Raw genomic sequence first — 21,597 nt, 5'->3', positions numbered from 1 at the left:
TCTTCCAAATTAATTCCTGGAAGCAAGTATCACTTTGATTCCCAAACCAGGGAAAGAAGCAACTAAAAAAGAGAACTTCAGGCCAATCTCCTTAATGAATACAGATGCAAAAATCCTTAATAATAATAATAATGATGATGATGATAATATAACAACAACAACAACAACAACAATAATAATAATAATCCTTAATACTAGCAAACAGAATACAGAGGATCATCAAGATCATACATGCTGACCAAGTCAGATTTATTCCAGGGATGCAAGGATGGTTCTACATACGTAAGTCAATAAATGTAATACACTATATTAACAAAGTCAGGGACAAAAACCATGTGATCCTCTCGATAGATGCAGAAAAAGCATTTGACAAAATTCAACACCCATTCACGATAAAAACTCTGCAAAAAATTGGAATAGATGGTCTATGTCTCAACTTAATAAAGGCTATCTATGAAAGCCCAACAGCCAACATTATATTAAATGGCCAAAAACTGAAAACCTTCATGTTAAAATCAGGAGCAAGACATGCATGCCCACTATCACCACTCCTCTTCAATATAGTTCTGAAAACATTAGCCATAGCAATTAAACAAGAGAAAGAAATTAAAGCAATAAAGATAGGAAAGGAATAAATTAAACTGTCATTTTTGCTGACTATCTGATACTCTACATTGAAGACCCAAAAAACTCCACCAAAAGACTTCTAGACTTAAATGACACTTTTAGCAGAGTAGGTAAGGTCAACACCTAAAAATCAATAGCCTTCTTGTACACAAATAACAGACTCACTGAGAGAGAAATTAGGGAAACAATTCCTTTCACAATAACATCCAAAAAAATGAAATATCTAGGAATCAATCTAACAAAAGAAGCAAAAGACCTCTACACTGAAAACAGCAGCACTCTGAAAAAAGAGATCAAAGAGGATATAAGAAAATGGAAAGATATCCCCTGCTCCTGGGTAGGAAGAATCAACATAGTGAAAATGGCCATACTACCAAAACTGCTATACAGATTCAATGCAATGTCAATTCAATTGAAATTCCAACACTATACTTCACAGAACTAGAAGAAAAAATCCAAAAAGCCATCCTAGTTAAAAGACATGTGGCAGCAGGTATAACAATTCCCAATTTGAAACTATACTACAAAGCCACTGTGATGAAAACAGCATGGTACTGGCAAAGAAACAGACCTGAAGATCAGTGGAATAGATTGAAAGACACAAAAACAACTCCAGATGTACTCAGCTACGTCATCTTTGACAAAGGAGCTGACCATCCCCACTGGAGGAAAGATAGCCTCTTTAATAAATGGTGCTGGAAAGACTGAATCTCAACCTGCCAGAGATTAAAACTAGACCCTTATCTTTCACCATGCACTAAATTAAAATCCAAGTGGATTAAAGATCTAAATATTAAAATAGAAACACTAAACTTGCTGGAAGATAAGTTAGTCAGAACCCTTGAAAACACTGGCACAGGAAAAGACTTTATGAACAAATCCTCAGTAGCACGGGAACTAGCAGAAAGAGTCAACTACTGGGATCTCATCTTATTAAAAAGCTTCTGCACTGCAAAAGAACCCATCAACAAAACTAAGAGACAACCTACAATGTGGGAAAAAATTTTTACCAGCTGCTCCTCAGACAAAGGACTATTATCTAGAATTCATAAAGAACTCAAAACAATCACCACCCCCAAATATAAGGACCCGATTCAAAAATGGGCATCTGAAATGAACAGATATTTCTCAATCAAAGAAGTAAAACCAGCAAGTAGATATATGAAAAAATGTTCCACATCACTGGTCATTCAAGAGATGCAGATGAAAACAACACTGAGATTCCACCTCACCCCACAAAGAATGGCTGCTATCAAGAAATCAAACAATAACAAATGTTGGCGGGGTTGTGGGAGAAAGTAACCCTTCTCCATTGTTGGTGGGAGTGCAGACTGGTGCAACCACTGTGGAAATCAATATGGAGATACCTCAAAGAGCTGGAACTAGAGGTTCCTCTTGACCCAGCCATCCCTCTGCTGGGTATCTTTCCAAAAGAATTAAAAGAATCATATCACAGTGATATAAGTACACCTATGTTTATAGTGGCACAGTTTGTAATAGCTAAGACTTGGAAACAGCCCGTTTGCCCATCAGTTGGAAACTGGATAAAGAAGATATCATTTTTCTATAAAATTGAATACTACTCAACCATAAAGAATGAGAAATTAGATTCATTCATAGGAAAATGGATACATATTGAGGATATACTCCTAAGTGAAATTAAGAAGTCACACATGTGTAAATACCAAATAGTTTCTCTGGTATGAAAAACTGTAATAGTATGTAAGATCCTAATGAGATACTTCACAATGTGAAAAAGGGAGAAAAGGGCTAAAGTTGTAGGGAAAGTGGGAAGGGTAGGGGAAAGGTAATAAGGGAAAAGAAAAAAAATAGGAGAAAATGTAAAAATGGAAATAAAGTGTTTGTAAATGGGGAGGGAAGGAGGGGGTGAAGGGAGGTCAGGGACAAGGGGGAAAAAAATGAGAACCAAGATCTGTCATGTAAAGGTACAAGATCCTAATAATGAATGTAACTGTACTGTATACCTAAAATGTACTAATAAACGCAATTAAAAATAATAATTAAATAAAATAAAACGTTACCAAATGTCAGTGCTAATATAGGTTAGTAATCAGTTTCCTACAATGTTAAAATCGTCAAATGTAAAATTAGTGATTTTAGGAGTCAATCAGTTTTCTTCCTCACTTCTCAAAGATCTTAGCTTCACTTTTCTTATTATAAGTTTATTATTAGAAATGCACAAAAAGTATTTTCAGATATTCCGATTATTCCATTTCCCGTCATGTGAGAGAACTGTATTCCAAAAACCCTTCCAAGGTAATGCATGAAATAATCATGTAGTATTTGACTGTGTAGAAACAGTGGCTCTGAGTATTTAGATGGCAGGACATGTGACCGCACATTTTCATAGCGCGTTTAAAGTCTGCTGAATCTCTACATGAAGTGGTCAAACTAGACAATTACAAGACTTCTGAGAACAACAGTCAAAGGGTGAAAGAAATAGCGAAAGAAGGAAATTTAGAAGGCAAAAAAGAAAATAAGTTAGTGAAAGAATATGCAATGTAATGCAATCATATTTAATGAAAATCTTAGGAGAAAACACCGTTTCTCCATGAAGTGTCTAACATCTGATGTCTCTAAGAAAGCAGTGAGGGAACATAGGCAAGAGGTTAGTGAGGTCTACGGACAGAAGAACTCAAAGAGTAACCAGTAACTAAAATCTTCTCTGAGGTAAATATCTGATTTAGTATTCAATATTTCTAGCCTTTTCTTTTCTTTACATATAGAACAATTAGCTTTTTGCCTGATATGAGGAAAGTCATGTTTCTTCTAAGAAAATAAACGAAGGTAATTTTAATTAAGTTTATCGGTACTTTCTAGGTATGCAGTACAGTTCCATTCATCACTGGGATCTTGTGCCTCTACATGATGCATCTTGGTTCTTATTTTATCCCCATACCCCGGCCCTCCCTTCACCCCCTCCACGCTTCCTGTTCACAGAGACTTTGTTTCCATTTTTTCCTTTTCTTGTATTTTTTTCCCTTCTTCCCTTTCCCCTATTCTTCCCCCTTCCCTACTCCTTTACAAAATGAAGGTAATTTTAATAAAAGAAATAGGTTTATGTAAACCAGTGTAAATCAACATTATTGCAACATTGTAGTCATGTATGTATGGAGTTGTTTTTAATATCAATGCATAAGCCCAAGTTAGACTGCTTTAAAGTATAACTTCATTATTTTGTTTATTTACCTTGACAACACACAAGACTCCCTCATTCGTTTTTGGATCCGTCGTAATTTGGAAGTTACCGTTTTCATTTCCCTGTAGGACTGTGTATACAGCCTTCGAGTGAGGAGTGTTGGCTAAATCTTGGTCTTGTACCTTCATCCGTAAAACCTCAACAGCTATTCTGTTTTCTTCTACTTCTGCAAAATACTGGGGGAGAAATGCCATGTTACGTTATAAATCTATAGCTCTAACAGTACTCTTTTCTAAAAACTATATTTCTTTTTTTTTTCTTTATTGAGTTCATTGGTACATTTTAGGTATACAGTACAGTTGCATTCATTATTGGGATCTTGTACCTTTACAGGACAGGTCTTGGTTCTCATTTTTTTCCCTTGTCCTTATCCTCCCTTCACGCCCCTCCTCCCCTCCTATATATTTAAAGAAAAAGAAAAAAAATGATATGGAAGTGAATCCTCATATTGAGAAAGGATTTATAAATTTAATGCATATCTTATTCTTTCCTCTTAAACTGTTTTTTTCTCATTTTTTCCAAAGTCTACACGAATCTTAACTTCTGAATTTCTCACATGATTTTCCAGAACCTTGCAGTCCTCAGATTTGTCTCTTCTCAGAACTTTTACAGCATTTACAATTTATTCTCCATTTTAGACAAAGTAAGCACTGAGTTCATGCTTTGTATTAATATATTGAGAACTCAATATATTTACATAGTGAGAATATATATTGGTTTATTACTGGGTTACTTACTTTCACATTACTATCTTAAAATTTTCTTTTGATTAAATAATAACTACTTTAAGCAAAAAGTTTTCTTTGAGGAAATAAATCATGAACTTCTCCCCCACAGAAGAAATATGATTACAAGAAGCATAAATTATTAAAATAATAAAAAGGTAATAAATTCAAGCCTGCTAGAGATATACAATGAATTCATAGAAGGATGATAGCATTTGGATCTAGATTTGAATCCTAGTTATTCCTTGTAAACACTTATGAGATCTTTGACAAGTTATATCTTTTATTTCTTCATATGAAATGTGGAAAAAAATATCCTCACACATTATAGGAATTAATGTAAAAACATCACAGACTATGACTATCATAATGATTGCAGGATTTTCATTTTCTGACTTATACTTTGGTGTAAATTAATGAACAAAACAGACGGTTACTCAGTAACACTTCAGGGAAAAAAAGAATCATTTCCTTGTTACAGCCTAAAAGAAAGTTTGCTAAGGGATAGGGGAGTGTAGCATAAATTCAAACTCCAGCAGAAAATAAGAAGGCAGTTTCTTTCTCATTTTAAAAACTGGAGGACATCAGTGATAGGACTGCTTCTTGTTCACCTTATGAAATAAATTCAGTCCAAGGAATGTGCTCTGAACAATCCAGAAAAGAGGAACCACGTGAGCTGTATCAAAGACTGAGCATCTCCTGGGGACCCAGAACATCACTACTTCTGTGGCATCAGAAATAATTTCCCTCTCTGTGTTATTTGTAAGTGAAAGCCACTTAAACCAAAATGTGGGATTTCACAGGGCTAACAAATTCTACATTTGTTTTGAAAAACGGAATCCAAATAAATGAGTCAGAGGGACAGATATACTCACAGAAGTTTTTGTGAAACATGGTGAATTGTCATTTTCATCTTCAAGTGAAATTGTAATTGTTCCAGTAGTAAATAAACCAAAAGGTTGGCCCCCCATATCTCGCACTTCCATGATTAACTGGTAAGTATCGCATTTCTGGAAAACAAAGAAGCAAAAGGTACATTCATGTACAATATTTCCTATAACTTGCAGTTATTAGAGCTGCAATTATTTTACAAATATTATTTTAATGTGCATATGTAATATATATTGAATTCAAGGCCTTGGTCATGCTAAGCACATGCTCCCCCATAGATCTACAACTCTAGACCTAAATATAAGTTTTTTTAAAGAATACCATGCAAGTTTTTTTAAAGAACACCATAAACATAGACACAAAACAGATTTGCCAGTCGGTTAAATTCTTCTGTAAAATTGCCGAAATTTGAGAGAAACTAAAGTTCCTTTCATGAATAATTGGGAGTCACTGGTACATTCAAACAATGGATCACTATTCAGTACTAAAGAGAAATGACCCACCATGCCATAAAACACATGAAAATGATCTAAATGTAAATTATTAGAGTAAATAAGCCAATATGAAAAGGTTACATGCCGTACGAGTCCAACTATACGGCATTCAGAAAAAGTAAAAGCTATGGAGATAGGAAACAGATCAGTGGAGTTTGGGAGGAAGAGATGTATAGGAGGAACACGAAAGATTTTTAAGACAGTGAAATCTCTCTACATGATACTGCAGGGATGGATGCACGTTATTATGCATTTGTCCAAACCCACAGAATACACAGATCCAAGGACAAACCTAATGTAAACTGTGGTCTTTGGGTGCTAAAGCTGTGTCACTATGGCTCTCCTAACTGTAACAAAGGTATCACTGGGGTGCAGATGTTAACCCTGGGGCAGGCTGAGCATGTGGTAGGCATAGAACATGGGCTTGCTCTGCTCAATTTCCCCATGAAACTCAAACTGCTTTAATAAATGAAGTTTACTAACTTTGGCAGTGGGGGTACCGGAGCTAGAACTCCGATCCTTGTGCTTCCAGGGCAGGTGGCAGCACCACTGAGCTGAATCCTAGGCCCTTATTAATTTTTTAAAAATTAAATAATTCGGAGTCAAATAAAATTAATTTCTAAAAAAATACAAATAAAATACACTTTCCATTGATACGTGAAATCAGGTCAATGGCAGCAAGTGAGACTTTGTCTCATACTTTGTACCGATCCAATGTCTGTAGCCTTGGCAATGCTTTAGAGAGGAGGCCACAGTGGCCATACTGTAGCTTGTCTTGGGAATTCAGTATCAAAGTCTATATAGCTTAATAACTATGAAATTAATTAACCAATCCATTACCTCTCTGTCCAGTAAAGGTGTAGTTGTAGTAATGACACCTGTGTCTGGATGTACGGTGAAATGCTTTGGATGATCTGGGATTTGTTGCAGGATTTTGTATTTCAGACGAGTATGCAGAGTGTCAGGTTCATCAAGGTCTATGGCAGTCACTTGTCCCACAGAAGTGCCTGTTTAGACAAATCAGTTTGTCAAAAATTCAAGTCATGACATACCTGAATTATAAACAAAAAATAACACTGAAGCATTAGTGTAGCAAATTGTACCCAAAATCACAAAAAATGGTCAGTTTCACAGAAAATCTCAGGGGTGTATAAATGTTCTGTAGAACATCTCCAAGCGCCTCTTCCTTGGAACTTCAATTAGGGGGTGAATAACTCTACTCATTTTTGTTTGTTTGTTTTGGTATCAGGGATTGAACTCGGGTCTTTGCAAGGCAGGCCAATGCACCGCTGAGCCAAATCCCCGGCTCTCTCTTCTCATATTTCACACATGTGAGGACAGTCCCCACCCTGTGTTTGGTAACTGTAGTTCTCAAATTCTTTCCCCTAACCAACTACCCCAGGGCATGGGCTATTTTTGGATGGGACCTTCTCTGTATACTTTGTCATTTTTACAGTCCGAACAAATGATGTTAGTTAGAGATAGGTCTTAGTGTGTGAAAACAAAAATTTTATTTTTACATTGCAATAAATTTCTGAATTATTACTATAGGAAGTAACTATTAAGCTATGTAATAAGTATTATCCACCAAACTATCATTCAGATAAACTTCATTGCACAGACATGAAAGTAGTAGGAATACTGCTGTAGCAATCCACTGACTGTGAGACAAATATTATACATATGTGCATATGTGGCAATAGAACAGAGGAGGTCATGAGGGCTAGTGACATTTCTTACAAACTTTTAAAATAAATTATCTTATGCTTTTTGGTAGGCCTATGTTATAATCTTGGCTTCAAAGAGCATCAAGCCAGGTAATTTATTTTTGAATTTATTTGAATGGTATGTCAAGAAAAACAATATCTATATTGTTATAAATCTTATCAGTATACATCTGTTGTTATAATGTCATATATATTTGAGTCCTAGAAAATATATAAAATCTATAAAGATTCCAATTACATCATTTTTATAAATACGCCCATGACACATTCACATGGTAAAAATGGAGAATATAAATAACACTTGTTGTGCATGTAAATTCATTGTGATTAATCTAGCTAGTTAGAAACTTAATGTATTTTTAGAGGCATAGCAAACTGAACAAAAAAATTTATCTTTACAAAACATATGGTCTTATAAATCTAGAAGCTATATATTGTACATCCTTGAAAATCAGCATTTTACAATGTTCTGCATGGTTGTTTAAATATTAATAAGCATTTAATTGAGGCAAAAATCTTTTGTCATATGAAAGACTGGATAAAAGTTTAGACTAAAATGAAAGCTAATGTACAACAATCTTTTAATAAAGAGAATTCAGAAAAGCAACACTGACATTATTTCAATAAAGATTGATATCACACATATGTAACCCACAAAACTCAAACTTTGAATTTCAAGTGTCAGTTGAAAAATATTGCTTGATCCCATAAAATGTTCCCATATCTTTTTTTTTTAATTGTCACCTTCTTTTGTCACTCTTCTGGATTAAAAGGGAAAGGTGAATTTTGCCGGCATTTAGCCTTCAGATATTCTTAGATAAATAATCATTAAGAAAAAAATGAATAAATAAACAAATGAAAGAATAACTTCTCCCAGGAAAATGTCCCTCATAGCTCCCTTGTCATATTTTCTATGAATTCCAGGCTAGTCTCTTCTGTAATGAACACAAGATTTCTTCCAAATGACAGACCAAGCAACCCTCCCCCATCACAGAACATCTAAGCACCCACCTGCATGCCAAACTTCGCTCTGGCAACAACCAACCCCACAGAGAACTGAGTCAGATTTAATATATATATTATGAATCTCAAATTTAAGAAAATTTGCTCACAGCTATTTGAGCCTTAATAGGGATGTCATATAGCATCAACTTCTAACTGGAAAAAAGTGCATGCTGTCAGAAATACCTAAACATTTTGAAATGCAATGATGAATTTAAACATTTTAAATTATAGTAATTGTTGTCGATCTTTTTTTTTGAATTTTTTAAATCAGTACACGTTTGCAGGACACAATGCGCACGTTCATTGTAGGGAGTTGGTACATGTACATAACACATCTTAATTCTTTCCACAGCCCTTTTCTTTCTCCTCCTCTCCCCTCCCTCTTATCAGACCGCTCTAATATGTGAACTTACCGGATCTGCAATTTTCAGGCACGCTAAAAACTGTCATTTTGGTTTCAAAATAGGGGGCATTATCATTATCATCTTCGACTTTAAATAGCAAAGGGAGTGGATAGTCTGGTGCATAGCCATCTGCAGTTGTTACGTAGCCATATACCTGGAAGAAAAAAAGTACCATTGGCTGGTCCTCAAGTGACAAATAGTGCACAATAGTGAGCCTGGCAGCAAGGCAAATTGTGTCACTTAAAAAAATCATTCGTGTCATTAAAAATATATGACTAAGAAATGACGCAGAGTAGAGATCCCAAAGGGGTGTTTGTATGCCTGCGATATGGCTTCAGTCTCCGGCAGGGGTTAATTCGCATTTTCTTCCCAAAGCATCTTGCCTTCCAAGCACCACGAACTCCAGAGGTTCTCTGAATTAACTGCACCCTGTTCTATTGTGTGTGTAGGCTTCCTCCAGATAGGCTGGTAACAAACATTTTTTAAAGTTTATTTTTAAAGTACAATGTTTGTTTATAGATTATATATATGTATAAATATATATCGCAATTATTTCTGATCAATGTCTCTACATGTACTTTCCTATTTTCTATCATTAGCATGGATCTTTCTAATAAAAATCCTATCACCCTGTTCTATTGTGTGTGTAGGCTTCCTCCAGATAGGCTGGTAACAAACATTTTTTAAAGTACAATGTTTGTTTATAGATTATATATATGTATAAATTATTTCTGATCAATGTCTCTGCATGTACTTTCCTATTTTCTATCATTAACATGGATCTTTCTAATAAAAATCCTCATAAAAGCACACACATAGTTAAAAACCCTTCTCTAAACGATATATCACGATCTTAACCACCAAGATTTAATGAATTTTTTTTCCTCTTTAAATTTCACCAAGCATTTCTGTGCTCTCCTTACCTGGCTTATGCATAAGAAGTGTTCAGTAAAATATTTAATAAAATACATTTACTTCCCCTAAACCTGCCTAAAGTAAACTCTCTATTACTTGATTATTTACGACAGATTTCCCTGATTTGCTTACCACAACCATCTCTAAAATGAATTAGGATTGAAATTTCAGGTCTCAGACTCTCATTTTCATTAGGCCTATTATTCAGTTGCTGAGTTCTAGAGACTGTGTGTCTTTTGCGGTCCTATCATCCAACTTCTCTTTGCTATTCTCACGGCCGTCACCTCCATGCAATTCCAAATGTCCCACACTTAAGTGGCTTCCAGACTCCTCCGTAGTTGTCCTACCTGACCTCCCTGACCTTCTCCATTCTATATAGCACTCAGGAATCAGATTCTAGTTTCATAAAATGCAATTTCAATCATGATGCTCCCTAATCAGATTGACTCCTCCGTAGTTGTCCTACCTGACCTCCCTGACCTTCTCCATTCTATATAGCACTCAGAAATCAGATTCTATTTTCATAAAATGCAATTTCAATCATGATGCTCCCTAATCAGATTCTTCAGTGATCTACTAGCTTTCTGTGATAGGAACCATCAAACCCTTACTATTGTGTTAACTGTTTAAACGGTTAAATTTCGCCATTTGACCATTTGTGCTAATGCAGAATGGAATGAATTTATACTCCTACAGGGAACAAAAAGTATTAAAAATAACCTTCTAGGAATGTTTCTCAGTGGTTAGTGTGCTTCCCTAGAATGCGCAGGACCCTCGGTTTATTCCCCATACTGTAAAAAGAAAATAAAAAAGAAACCAGAAACATCTATGTTCTCCCTGCTTCTGTATTCACTTTTCTCCAAACAACCCTATGAGCTTTTTAGGTAATAAAACTTATATTTGTTTTTCTGCCAATCTGATCTAATGGAATGAATTTATACTCCTACAGGGAACAAAAAGTATTAAAAATAACCTTCTAGGAATGTTGCTCAGTGGTGAGTGTGCTTGCCTAGAATGCACAGGGCCCTCGGTTTTATTCCCCATACTGTAAAAAGAAAATAAAAAAGAAACCAGAAACATCTATGTTCTCTGTAAAAAAATAAATACATAAAAAAGGAAACCAAAAACATCTATGTTCTCCCTGCTTCTGTATTCACTTTTCCCCAAACAACCCTATGAGCTTTTTAGGTAATAAAACTTATATTTGTTTTTCTGCCAAACTGATGTCTTTTTCTTACTCCTCAAAAACTTGTCAAACTCAGGAGTGGAATTCCCGGATGTAGCATCACTATTGCACCATTGTCACCACCACACCACTGACATCCCCATCATCTTCAAAGCCACACCCTGGACATCCAGGCACCGTCCTCCCCAGCTGTCCTTGTGCTCCTCCCTTTCTTCCTATATGAATGATGTGCACTTGTATTTCATAAAATGCTGTCACTTTTGAGCTTTTCGGTCAAAGAAATAATACTTGACTTTGAAATACTATTCCTTTATATTTGACTACACGTTAAGTATGGTTAGATATGCCATTGATACAGATGCAATGATTTTGTTTCAAGTATGAACCAAGTATCTCCAAAATAAATTATAATTGAAATTGCTATAGTAAACAGGACGACTTAAACTAGGAAAGTAGTCGAACATTCTAAAATAGCCCAACTCTCTAGGAAAATCCAGTCATATCAATATAATGGAATAATGAATTCTATCTTCTTAGTGTTTAGAAAGACCTTAAAAAAGCTCAACAAAAGTAATGGTTTTGCACACTAGATGCCATTACTTTATATTAAAAGCAATAAATAGTAGAGTTAAATGTTAGTATAGCAAGACTAATAAATATTAGAATTATTTTTAGCCAGGTTAGAAAACTGTTATTTAAAGCTCACAGGCTTGTTATTGCAATTTTCTTTCTCCTTTGAATTCTTCTGGATCTGGAAAGACCTGATTTCTTTCAGCCCTTTCACTTTCTATTTTGCCAAATTGCTGCCTTCTTTGGAAAAATGCAAATAGCTGCTGAGAGGAATTTTGCAAAGAACGTCATTACCTTCTCTTTCAAAATAACAAGGGTTTAATCAGTATCAGTCATCATCATCCCTTAAAACCACTGTAAATTTGTCTCATACATCACGTTAGACATCAAAACACTGGAGAGATAGGTATAATTTGAAACAAGAGCAGAAGGACTTAGTTTTCTAAAGACAATTTGTTTTGGGCTAGAATAAGATAGACTGGTAAATTTTTTCTGGGTTACTCAGGAAATAAGAAGAAACCCAAGGATTTCATTGATGAACAGTAGGTGAAAGAGGAAAAAATAGAAGCACTAAGCACTCAGGGTGAAGATCAAACCATGCTGTGTCTACATTAAGAGTCACCTTGGATAATTGAGCCCCAGACCAGAACAGTTAAGTCCCAATTTCTAAGCATGGGCCCTGGAAAACCATGGATTTTTAAAAAGATTTTAATTTTCATAGCATGTACAACATACAATCATGATGGACAATAACTGAGTATTATATTATAGAGAACTTTGAATGAAATAAAAGTAATTACTTCACTAGAACTCTGCAGATCAAAATCTGCTCTTTAAAATTCTGTCATATATTTTCTATACCTCTTCCCCTACTTTTGTCTCCTTTTTTATGCCTACTGTCTTCTTTTGTAGCAGTGACACCAATAGAAATTTGAAGTTTACATGTTGAATATTAATTATATTTATAATATTAAATATTTTACATAGAAAAATCCACACTGAAAATATTAATAAATTGAAGATAAAGATATAATTCTGAATAAATATTTTGTAATCCTACCAAAAATTGATTATAAGGCTCACAAATAATATTTTTTGCATGAAAGGTATCTCTAGATAAAATATTAATAAATTGAAGATAAAGATATAATTCTGAATAAATATTTTGTAATCCTACCAAAATTGATTATAAGGCTCACAAATAATATTTTTTGCATGAAAGGTATCTCTAGCTGGTCACAATGCTGTGTGTGCCTCTAATCCCAGCACTCAGGAGATTGAGGCAAGAGGATCAGGAGTTCAAGTTCAGCCTGGGCTACAATGTGCACCCCTGTCTCGAAAAAACAAAACAAAACAACTCCCCCCGTCAGTGCACTATGTCTTTCTCTATGTAGAACAAATTAAAGATCAGGGCTCAGAACAATTAAGTCACAGCTTCTAGGCCTGAGGTTTCGTTTGTCTGTTTGTTTGGTTAGTTGGTTGGTTGCTGGTTTGGGGTTTTTTTTAATTCTTATGTGATTTATAGCATATAGTAATAGTTGAGGCTAATTGAGGTATTATATCATAAAGAACTTTGAACTCAATAAAACCCTTCATTTACTTCCCCAGCATTCTACAGACCAGAATTTGTTCTTTAAAGTTCTGTCATTGTATTTCCTGGGTCTTCCCCCACTTTTACTTCCTTGTTTTTTATCTACCATCTCTTTTGTAGCAATGGCAGTATTAGGAATTTGAAGTTGATATTGCATATTAAAAATATTTCCAAAATTAAATCAAATATTTAACTTTAAAACGTGTAAAAAAACCCCACCAAAATATCATAAGCAAATAAGAAAGATACAACTTTGAATAAATATTTCAACAATCATACCAAAAACTGGTCATACTGCTCACGGTCAATGCTTCTTGTGCAATAAATATCTCCAGTGTCTTTCTCTATGTAGAACAGGTTGAAGGGCTCTTTGTCCACTCCTGGTCCACTTATGGAGTAGAAGACAGTGTAATTCTGTGCAGCATCAGATTGAATCTAGAAGAATAAATGACAATTTGAGGCCAGAAGAAAAATGTCATGCTATCTTCAACCTAAGTGTGCTTTACTTGTTATCATTTACTTTCTTTTCTACTTACCTGTTGTTTCTCTCACCTCTACTTTTTTATCTCTCCATCTCCCATATTTTGCAAATTCTTGTTGCACTTTGTAATGAGCAACACTACAAACTGTCACATTTGATCCTAAATTGTTTTATTATTTGCATAGCTATACAGTTCATGGAGTGCTATGCCTATATCATTCCTACTCATTTACCATTACTCCCATTATAGTAGCCTTTTCAGTGATTTTGAATCATTTGGAACTGAAATTATATGACTAAAAAGGTACTATAAAAGTAATGCAATTTTTCTTTCAAATTAATTCTTCAGAAACTGTGTAATCCCAAACACTCTTATGCTTTTATTTCAGCTATGTGGCAGTGAGACAGCCTTATATGGCAAACAGAAAAATGATCAGATTTTGGAGCTTAGTGTTAATTTAAGCAAGTGTTGAATTGTGTAAACCTTGTAAACATCTTGTACATGAGTGTTAAAAGTTTAGCAAAGCATTTGAGTGAATTTGGATATAAGCCTATGGGCACAGGACACTCATGATATGAAACTTTGTTCTAAATGTACATATGTTTTGTAAGAGAGCAATAAAATACATTGGGTCACTTCTGTGTGACCCTAATTCTGGTGAACAGATGATCCTATTACTAGCAGTCGTTTGAAGCTCTGATTCAATATACTGTGCAACTTTCAAATGGAAAGTTTTAACAACAAAATCTCTAAGATACATGAAATCACAGAAAAGATGAAACGCACCTGCTGAACATGTTGTGGAAATGGACCTAATGAGTTCTCCATCAGTGAGCACGGAATAGGAGCCCATCTTCTCTTACTGCGCCGGAGGGATGTGTTTTGGGGAGGTATTTTCCTACGAGACTACATTTGGTGGAAAAAAAAAGTAATATAAGCATTGTTTTTCATGCTTGGAATTGTGATTTTTCACATATGCATCAATATGGAGAAAATAAGTAAGGTTGATACATAATAATATTATGAATGATCCCCTGAAACATTTCTATTTTTAGTAATAAGACCTGTATAAACTGTCTCACACACAATTTTGACCTCAGGCTACCTCATTTTCTAGGGTGTCTTCTGGTCCCTGGTTTAGCTAGTTAATAATCAGAAACATACAGGGCATTGAGGAAGATGCCATCTTGACATAGGCCCCCAATAGAAAATCCATTAACAAATATTTGAGAACTGATTTTATTCCATGAGAAATGGTATAACCAAGCTCTCTCTCCAGTGCAAGAATTTATAGCCCAAATAAAGACACAGGGCAGCATTTTCCCAAGTAGGTTTTATTTTATACAATGTGGAGATTCTTCACAACTTGAGTAAAAATTGTTTTGTAATACTTAAGTGTATTTTAGATTCAATGAAGAGGACCAAAATAATTTAGCTCAGAGATTCGTTTAAAAATTAAATTGCTTATTAATAAATGATTTTATAAGACTAAAATCACTGTACTGAGTTTTCTTAAAATGAAGTGTGATGTGTGTTCCAGCAAACATCTCCCAGGAACACCACCAACATTCACTGCAATAAAATGAATGACTGAGGGGCTGAGGCAGACCAGTGTTTTGAACTGGCCACTTCCTTACCCTTTCAAGAGAAGGACTTCGTGCAATTTTCTATTGCAACTGGAGGAAGTTGTAGATTATCTCTTCTTTCAAAAGAGTCTCAAACCCACAGTGAATCGGGAGCGAGCCTCTCAGGGTGGAGTGCAAGGCCCCTAGCCTGCTGCTCTTCCCGCTGAGGTTGGACCCATCTCTGCCTGCACTTGTCCTTCAGCTTATTTGTTCTCACTGCCTCGTCTCAAAACACTATCTGGGACCTTCCATAGTTTGGCTTTCTCCCTGCAAGAGTAGGTTATCATTATACAGCTCTGTAAATAGCTCCACTACTCCTGCAGAGTCTAGTCTTCACCTATATGAATTATGAGCACAAAAAAAACAATAGTTCAAGGACAGCAATTTTAACCTGAAAAGAAGTACACAACATGAAGGAGCCCCATAAATACATTAATGTGCAAAATGATTGGAATACTTGCTGTACCTTTTCTGTAATTAGCTCCAGTACAATGCCTGCCTCTTTCTGTTCCTTTGTATGATGGTTTTCTATTAAAATCGTAAAAGTTGTTTTAGGAGGCAAATGGAGGTCACGGTTTGCATAAATTGTGCCATCTTTATCCACTCTAAAGTCATGTTTGTTGGCATCGGAACCAGAGATTTCAGAGTCCGACCTGGCATACTTCTTCAGATCCACTGCAGGGAAGATATTTCACAGCAGCATGTCAAGTGAAACAGGAATAGAACGAGTTTGGCTAGAATGACAACAGTGATTAGTGCGTGAGAAGCAAAAAGGGGTGGCTACACCTGCTCAACTAAAACTTAGGGGCCATGAAAATGAAGTAATTAAATTAGTGAGCACATATTTCTCATGGCTTTCATCATAAATTAAAAAGCAAATTATTTTCCCAGTGTCAGTAGGTTTAGTCTTTTCACTTTTTCTAGTACACACACACACACACACACACACACACACACACACACTCACACACAGAGTCTTCAATTTATTGCTAGTTGGACTTCATGACGAAGTAAAGTGATATGCTATAGGTTAATAGAAGCTATGCTTTAAATTTTAAATTTTAATTTTGATCTTTTCTCTGGCTAGCAATGTGTGGCAGGATCCTCTGTAGAAATGCCAGGCAGGGGAAGCGAGCTGCTGCTTCCTGTGAGCCTGGTGGAAATCGGGAAACTTTGCAGTGCACGATTGCTAAGCTATGATGTTTGGGAGGTTAGGTGTGTTAAATGCTGTTTCTTCTTACAATATTTGTAACTGGCAGTGGGTTTATCAAAGTGTATCACAATTTTAAGTCAAGGAGCACTGATAGATAGATGTACACTCACATAGATACACACACAAATATGTTGTTTTATAGTGACAAGTTGTTGATTTATCAATATATTACTATTTTATATCACATGTATTACAACTATATGACCCCAGTAGATTTTGGACTTATTTGTAGTACATCTTTGATAGTTAAAATTTGTTGCAATAAGTAAAAAAATAATTGGTCTATTTTTATAATTGGTTTCTTTTAACATTTCTCACTAATACAACATTGCAGTTAATCTCTCTGTAACACTTCTTTGAAGTTTAATGAACTCATGACTCTGTATGCACTGATGATTGAAGTAGTAAAAGGCACCAAAATTTTGACTTTCACGAGCTGTGACATGAACTAGATCATCTAAATTCTTGGTGAATGTACGTTTACTGTCGCCAATCCCAAGTACAAGTTTTACTGGAGAAATTTTAACACCTTTGTTTCATGTGTAATTAATTAAAGAAAGTTGGTGCTGGAATTTTGATGAATAGGTATGAATTAAAATGTGCTTCTGGTTGTGGGACCTTCCTTAAGATAGTTTAACCTCGTGATATTTGCTGATTTTTCTGGCAAGAAAAGTATGTGACTAACTTTGGTATTTTAATTATTTTTAACCAGCACCCCCAAAAAAGTAGCCCATGTTTCAGTATTTGACCAGTTTTAATGCCAAGTGACTACTTTATGGCTTTAATCTCACACTTTACAACAGCAACCAGAAGCCAAATGCAGCATGTTGCAAATATTAACCTCTCCAATCCAGTTTCTCACCTTTGGTGACAACTTGATTAGCCGGAACATAAGAAGGAACATGGAGAACAATTTCCTGATAAGCTTCATGAAATAATAACAAAACCTCAAAAAAATAAAGGAAAAAAAAGGAATTACACTTAATCATATATTTTACATTAGTTTAGTTTTATTGATTAAAAATATTATCAGCTTATAAACAAGTTAATCTTTTAATTGTTCTTCTTATTCATATTTACTTTAAATGGAAGCAGCAAAACAAGTCAATTTCGGGACACTATAGTCATTTATTATCAATGGAAACATTAAGTGGGGACTTGACTCAGTGGTTCCGTGGCCTGTCTCACAAGTGCAAGGGCCCAAGTTCAATCCCCAGTGCCAAAAAAGAAAGAAAGAAAGAAAAAGAAAACATTAAGTGGACAGTTCTTATGAATCTGCAAGAAAATGTGTAATAACCCACTGATTTTACACAGCATTTATTTTCTCTAATACCATTTATTTAAATTTTTTCCTAAGTAGTCTGTATTTCAAGCCTTTTTTAATCTCATAAGAATAATGCTTAGAAATATCCTCTATTCTCACATCACTTTTCAGACTGACTATGCAAAACTTAAAGTCTAAATGATCTCAAATCACACAATAGTCTAAAAATAAATATATTTTTTAATTTATCTGTTTGTTTGTCTGAGATAGACTGCCCTTGAACATACAGTGATCCTCTCCTGCCTCAGCTTCCTGAGTCCCAGGATTACAGATATGTGCCACCATACCCAGCAAGAAATATATTTTAAAATAGAAAGACTAACTTTCAAAAATTGGTAAGATTTTTTTAATTAAATTCAAGATATAGCTGTTGCTTTAAAAACTTAAGTAGTTCTGCTGAGCGTTGTGGTGCATGTCTGCAGTCCCAGCACTGTGGGAAGCTGAAGCAGGAGGATCACAAGATGAAGCCCACTTTGGGGGCTGGGAATGTTGCTCAGTGCAAAGGTGATGGGTTCAAATCCAGTAGTGCAAAAAAAAAAAAAACTGCAGCTCAAAGAAGACAGATACTATCTGAAACTTAAAGTTCTCAGTTCGAAGGCTTATATAATTGAAAATATATTTTCTTCTCTTTTGTCATTTTCTGTTTATTTGCTCTTCTTTTTATCAAAATCACTACATTTTGATGGTTTAGATATAAAATAGGTCACAGTCAGAATTCTCAGAACGATATGGGTCAATTCTGTTCTTTCTGAAGACATATTTCTAGGGTTCTGGGTCACATCACTTGTGAGGAAGAAAGAGAAAGGATTAACATTCATATTAGGGATAAGCATTTCTTTTCCAACTCAGTTCATATCTATTAGATACATTTTAGCAGACTATTTAAATAGATTCTGATTTTATAAATCTCTGCTAGTAATATGAAGGGCCACAATTTTAGTCACATTTGTATTCAGTTTTAATTTAAATATTCACATATTAAGACATGACATTCCTATATATTTAACTTTTTAAATATGTTTTTCCTTGGCACCAAGGAATGCTCTAAATTACATCTAAAGAACTTTCTGAGGATAAAGCATTCTCTCAGTAGTGATCTAAATGTACAATGTGGAAAGAAGACATTGCAATTAGAAATATACATGCATTTCATATATATATATATATATATATATATACACACACACACACACATATGCACACACAAGAGTATACTCGCACATTTACCTGCGTGTGTACATCTGCGTATATTTGCATATGTATAATATCCACATTCCCACACCCACCCTCATCTTCTTTCCCCCCTGTCCTAGGCACCACTTCTGTGAGGCCCTCTGTACTCAGAGCCAATGGGAGCTTCCAGTTTTCAGTCTGCTGGTCTCCAGGTTAATCAGCACATAGGTGATTTAGAAGGAGATGTGGTCAGATACCTTTTTAGTCATCATGAGGATCAAGAATGAATGAGCACAGGTTGAATGAAGGGATGCGGGGAAAGCAAGCTCCAAAAGCAAAATAAATTGATAGAATTCCTTGGAAATTTTTCACCACATTTTACCTAACTAATGGTAAGTCAAGATTGTTTATTCTCCTCAGGAGAAGCTGGACCAAGAACCCTGCATGGTGTACCATTTATATGAAAAAGAAAATGTTTAACACAATACAATGAAATGTTCAATTTCTAAAAATGAAATTTGAAAATTTTTTGCTAAACTGAAAGAAAAAAGGAAACTCATGGCTCACAAATGCTGCATGAAGATGTGAGAAGTCTCCTCTTTTCCTATCAAAGAAAAAAACGGCACCTTATACACAGTTACAAAGTTACCAAAAACCCAAGTGGAAGTCAAGTTAATGGCATTTTCAAGGATCATATTTTACTTAAATCCTTTTCCATCCCTTACATTTCAGTGGAAGGAAGCATGTTGAACACATGAGCTTATTTAATAACTAAGAGCAAAAGCAAACTCAGAGATCCAGGACCAAATGCCTAAGGACTGAATTTATTCCACCACTCATAAAAGTACCACAACAAGATTGAACACAGAATTTCCTTGAAAAACTTTAACATCTGGCAACGGGCCCTCGAAGAGAAAGCTAAACATTCCTCATCTTGGATCTCACGGCTCTAAATTCTTCCCCGAATTTCTCTGAGGTCTGCTTTTGTCTTTCCCACTCTACCCTACTGCTTTCCACGTCCACCTCTTCTCTCTGTCAAGCCCACAGTGGAGAGAGGAAGCGGGTACTGATGTGCTTGGCCCCTCATCCTTTTGTTGTTACTCACCAGGAGAGAGAAAAGGAGCTGCTCACGGAAGATGCTCCTTGGGGCAGCAGAGGCCACAGCCATCAGAAGCGGTCCCAGTGGCCCAGGATGGTGACCAGCTAAAGGGGTGACCCGGGATGCACAGGGCAGCCGAGTAGTTGCTGGCACTTCCCTGGGTGTTCTGCAGCCACCTTGGCCCCGCTGCGCTCGCTTTGGAAGAGAGTCAGGAGGCAAGTGATAAATGACAGGAGGAGCAGCAGCAGGAGGATGGTTCCCTCCTATTCCTGGGTCCTTCTTCCTCCTTCCAATCCAATTACGTCTGAATGGAAAGAGGTTTTCCTGCAAGTGAGGAGAGTGAAGCTCAAAACACCCCAAACCCAGTTACTGGCTCCTCCTCACAGCAGCTTTCAAAATTTCTCCTGCCACTTAACACATAGGCAGAGGCAGGAGGCAACACCCTGCGTCCTCGGCCCTCCTCCTTTTCCCCCCAGGTTGATGCTAAGGATCCCTCCCCAGTCATTACCTCCTCCCACAGCCTCCCCTCCTTCTTAACCTTCCTAACCTGCCTTGCCCCTGGGTGAAAATGTAAAGTGTGCACAAACTCCATGCGAGGAAGCGATGCCTCCTTGGCTGCCATTGGCAAATCAGAAGGCATAAGCATGTGTAATCACATCCATCAGGAGTTATCTCCCCATCTAAGCATTCAGGTGTAGCCACACAGATCACTGTAACACAGAGCCCGGCAACTTTACAGGCCCATTGTGTCTACTCCCTATGATTTTCTGTCTGCTGGGGTTTAGACCTCTGGACATGACAAGTTGTTTCTCAGAATATACTGACCTAATAAACATCAAACGATAAAGAAGGAGCCAGGATCCCATTTTTTTTTATTGTTTTCTTTTGTTACACACTAAGCCACATATTTTATTCTTATCTATCTTTCTAGGACAACTATGATACATGAGACCTAGGCTCATTAGACTCACTGCATTCACCCTAATTACGTGTTCATTGGGTACTCTAGCCTAGTGGTACAATAATGCCATCATGTCTAGGTTTTGTAAACACTCCTGACTCCTGCAATGAGGTCTGGAGCATCGGATTTTTCTGTCATAGCCAAGAGAGCTCAGAGGTATCAATTGCCCTCAATGGCAGCGATGGAAGTTAGGGAAAGATGATAAATATTTTCAAATGTTAACTGCTTACTTTAAGCATAGAGAGATAACTAAAATTTGTACTTACTGCTCCAAATCAGGAACCATAACAAGTCCATGAAACAGGAACCATGAAACAGTCCAATGAAGGACTACTTTATAACATGCAAGAGCCACAGGGAAGTAA

At 35.9% G+C, this 21,597-nt stretch overlaps 1 protein-coding gene across 2 annotated transcripts in view; it reads right to left on the bottom strand.

Moving 5' to 3' along the window:
• Dsc1 (desmocollin 1) overlaps positions 1-20,340 on the bottom strand; it is a 32,544-nt gene extending 12,204 nt beyond the window's left edge. Inside the window, exons 1-9 of one of the 2 annotated variants that reach the window (XM_010643391.1) lie at positions 20,278-20,340; positions 17,538-17,622; positions 15,920-16,137; positions 14,624-14,743; positions 13,635-13,790; positions 9,103-9,247; positions 6,798-6,964; positions 5,448-5,582; positions 3,838-4,023 (exon numbers count right to left, since the gene is read on the bottom strand). In XM_010643391.1, the coding sequence (XP_010641693.1) occupies positions 3,838-4,023; positions 5,448-5,582; positions 6,798-6,964; positions 9,103-9,247; positions 13,635-13,790; positions 14,624-14,743; positions 15,920-16,137; positions 17,538-17,622; positions 20,278-20,340 (1,275 nt within the window). The remainder of the gene's footprint in view (positions 1-3,837; positions 4,024-5,447; positions 5,583-6,797; positions 6,965-9,102; positions 9,248-13,634; positions 13,791-14,623; positions 14,744-15,919; positions 16,138-17,537; positions 17,623-20,277) is intronic. The other variant, XM_010643395.1, reaches the window with a different exon arrangement.
• Between the last annotated feature and the right edge of the window lie 1,257 nt (positions 20,341-21,597).

The sequence above is a fragment of the Fukomys damarensis genome, unplaced genomic scaffold, assembly GCF_012274545.1.
Source record: "Fukomys damarensis isolate Sample0158 unplaced genomic scaffold, DMR_v1.0_HiC HiC_scaffold_30, whole genome shotgun sequence".
In the NCBI taxonomy this organism is placed as follows: Eukaryota; Metazoa; Chordata; class Mammalia; order Rodentia; family Bathyergidae; genus Fukomys; species Fukomys damarensis.
Note: the sequence above shows the minus strand (reverse complement) of the source record. Positions and strands in the feature narration are given on the sequence as shown.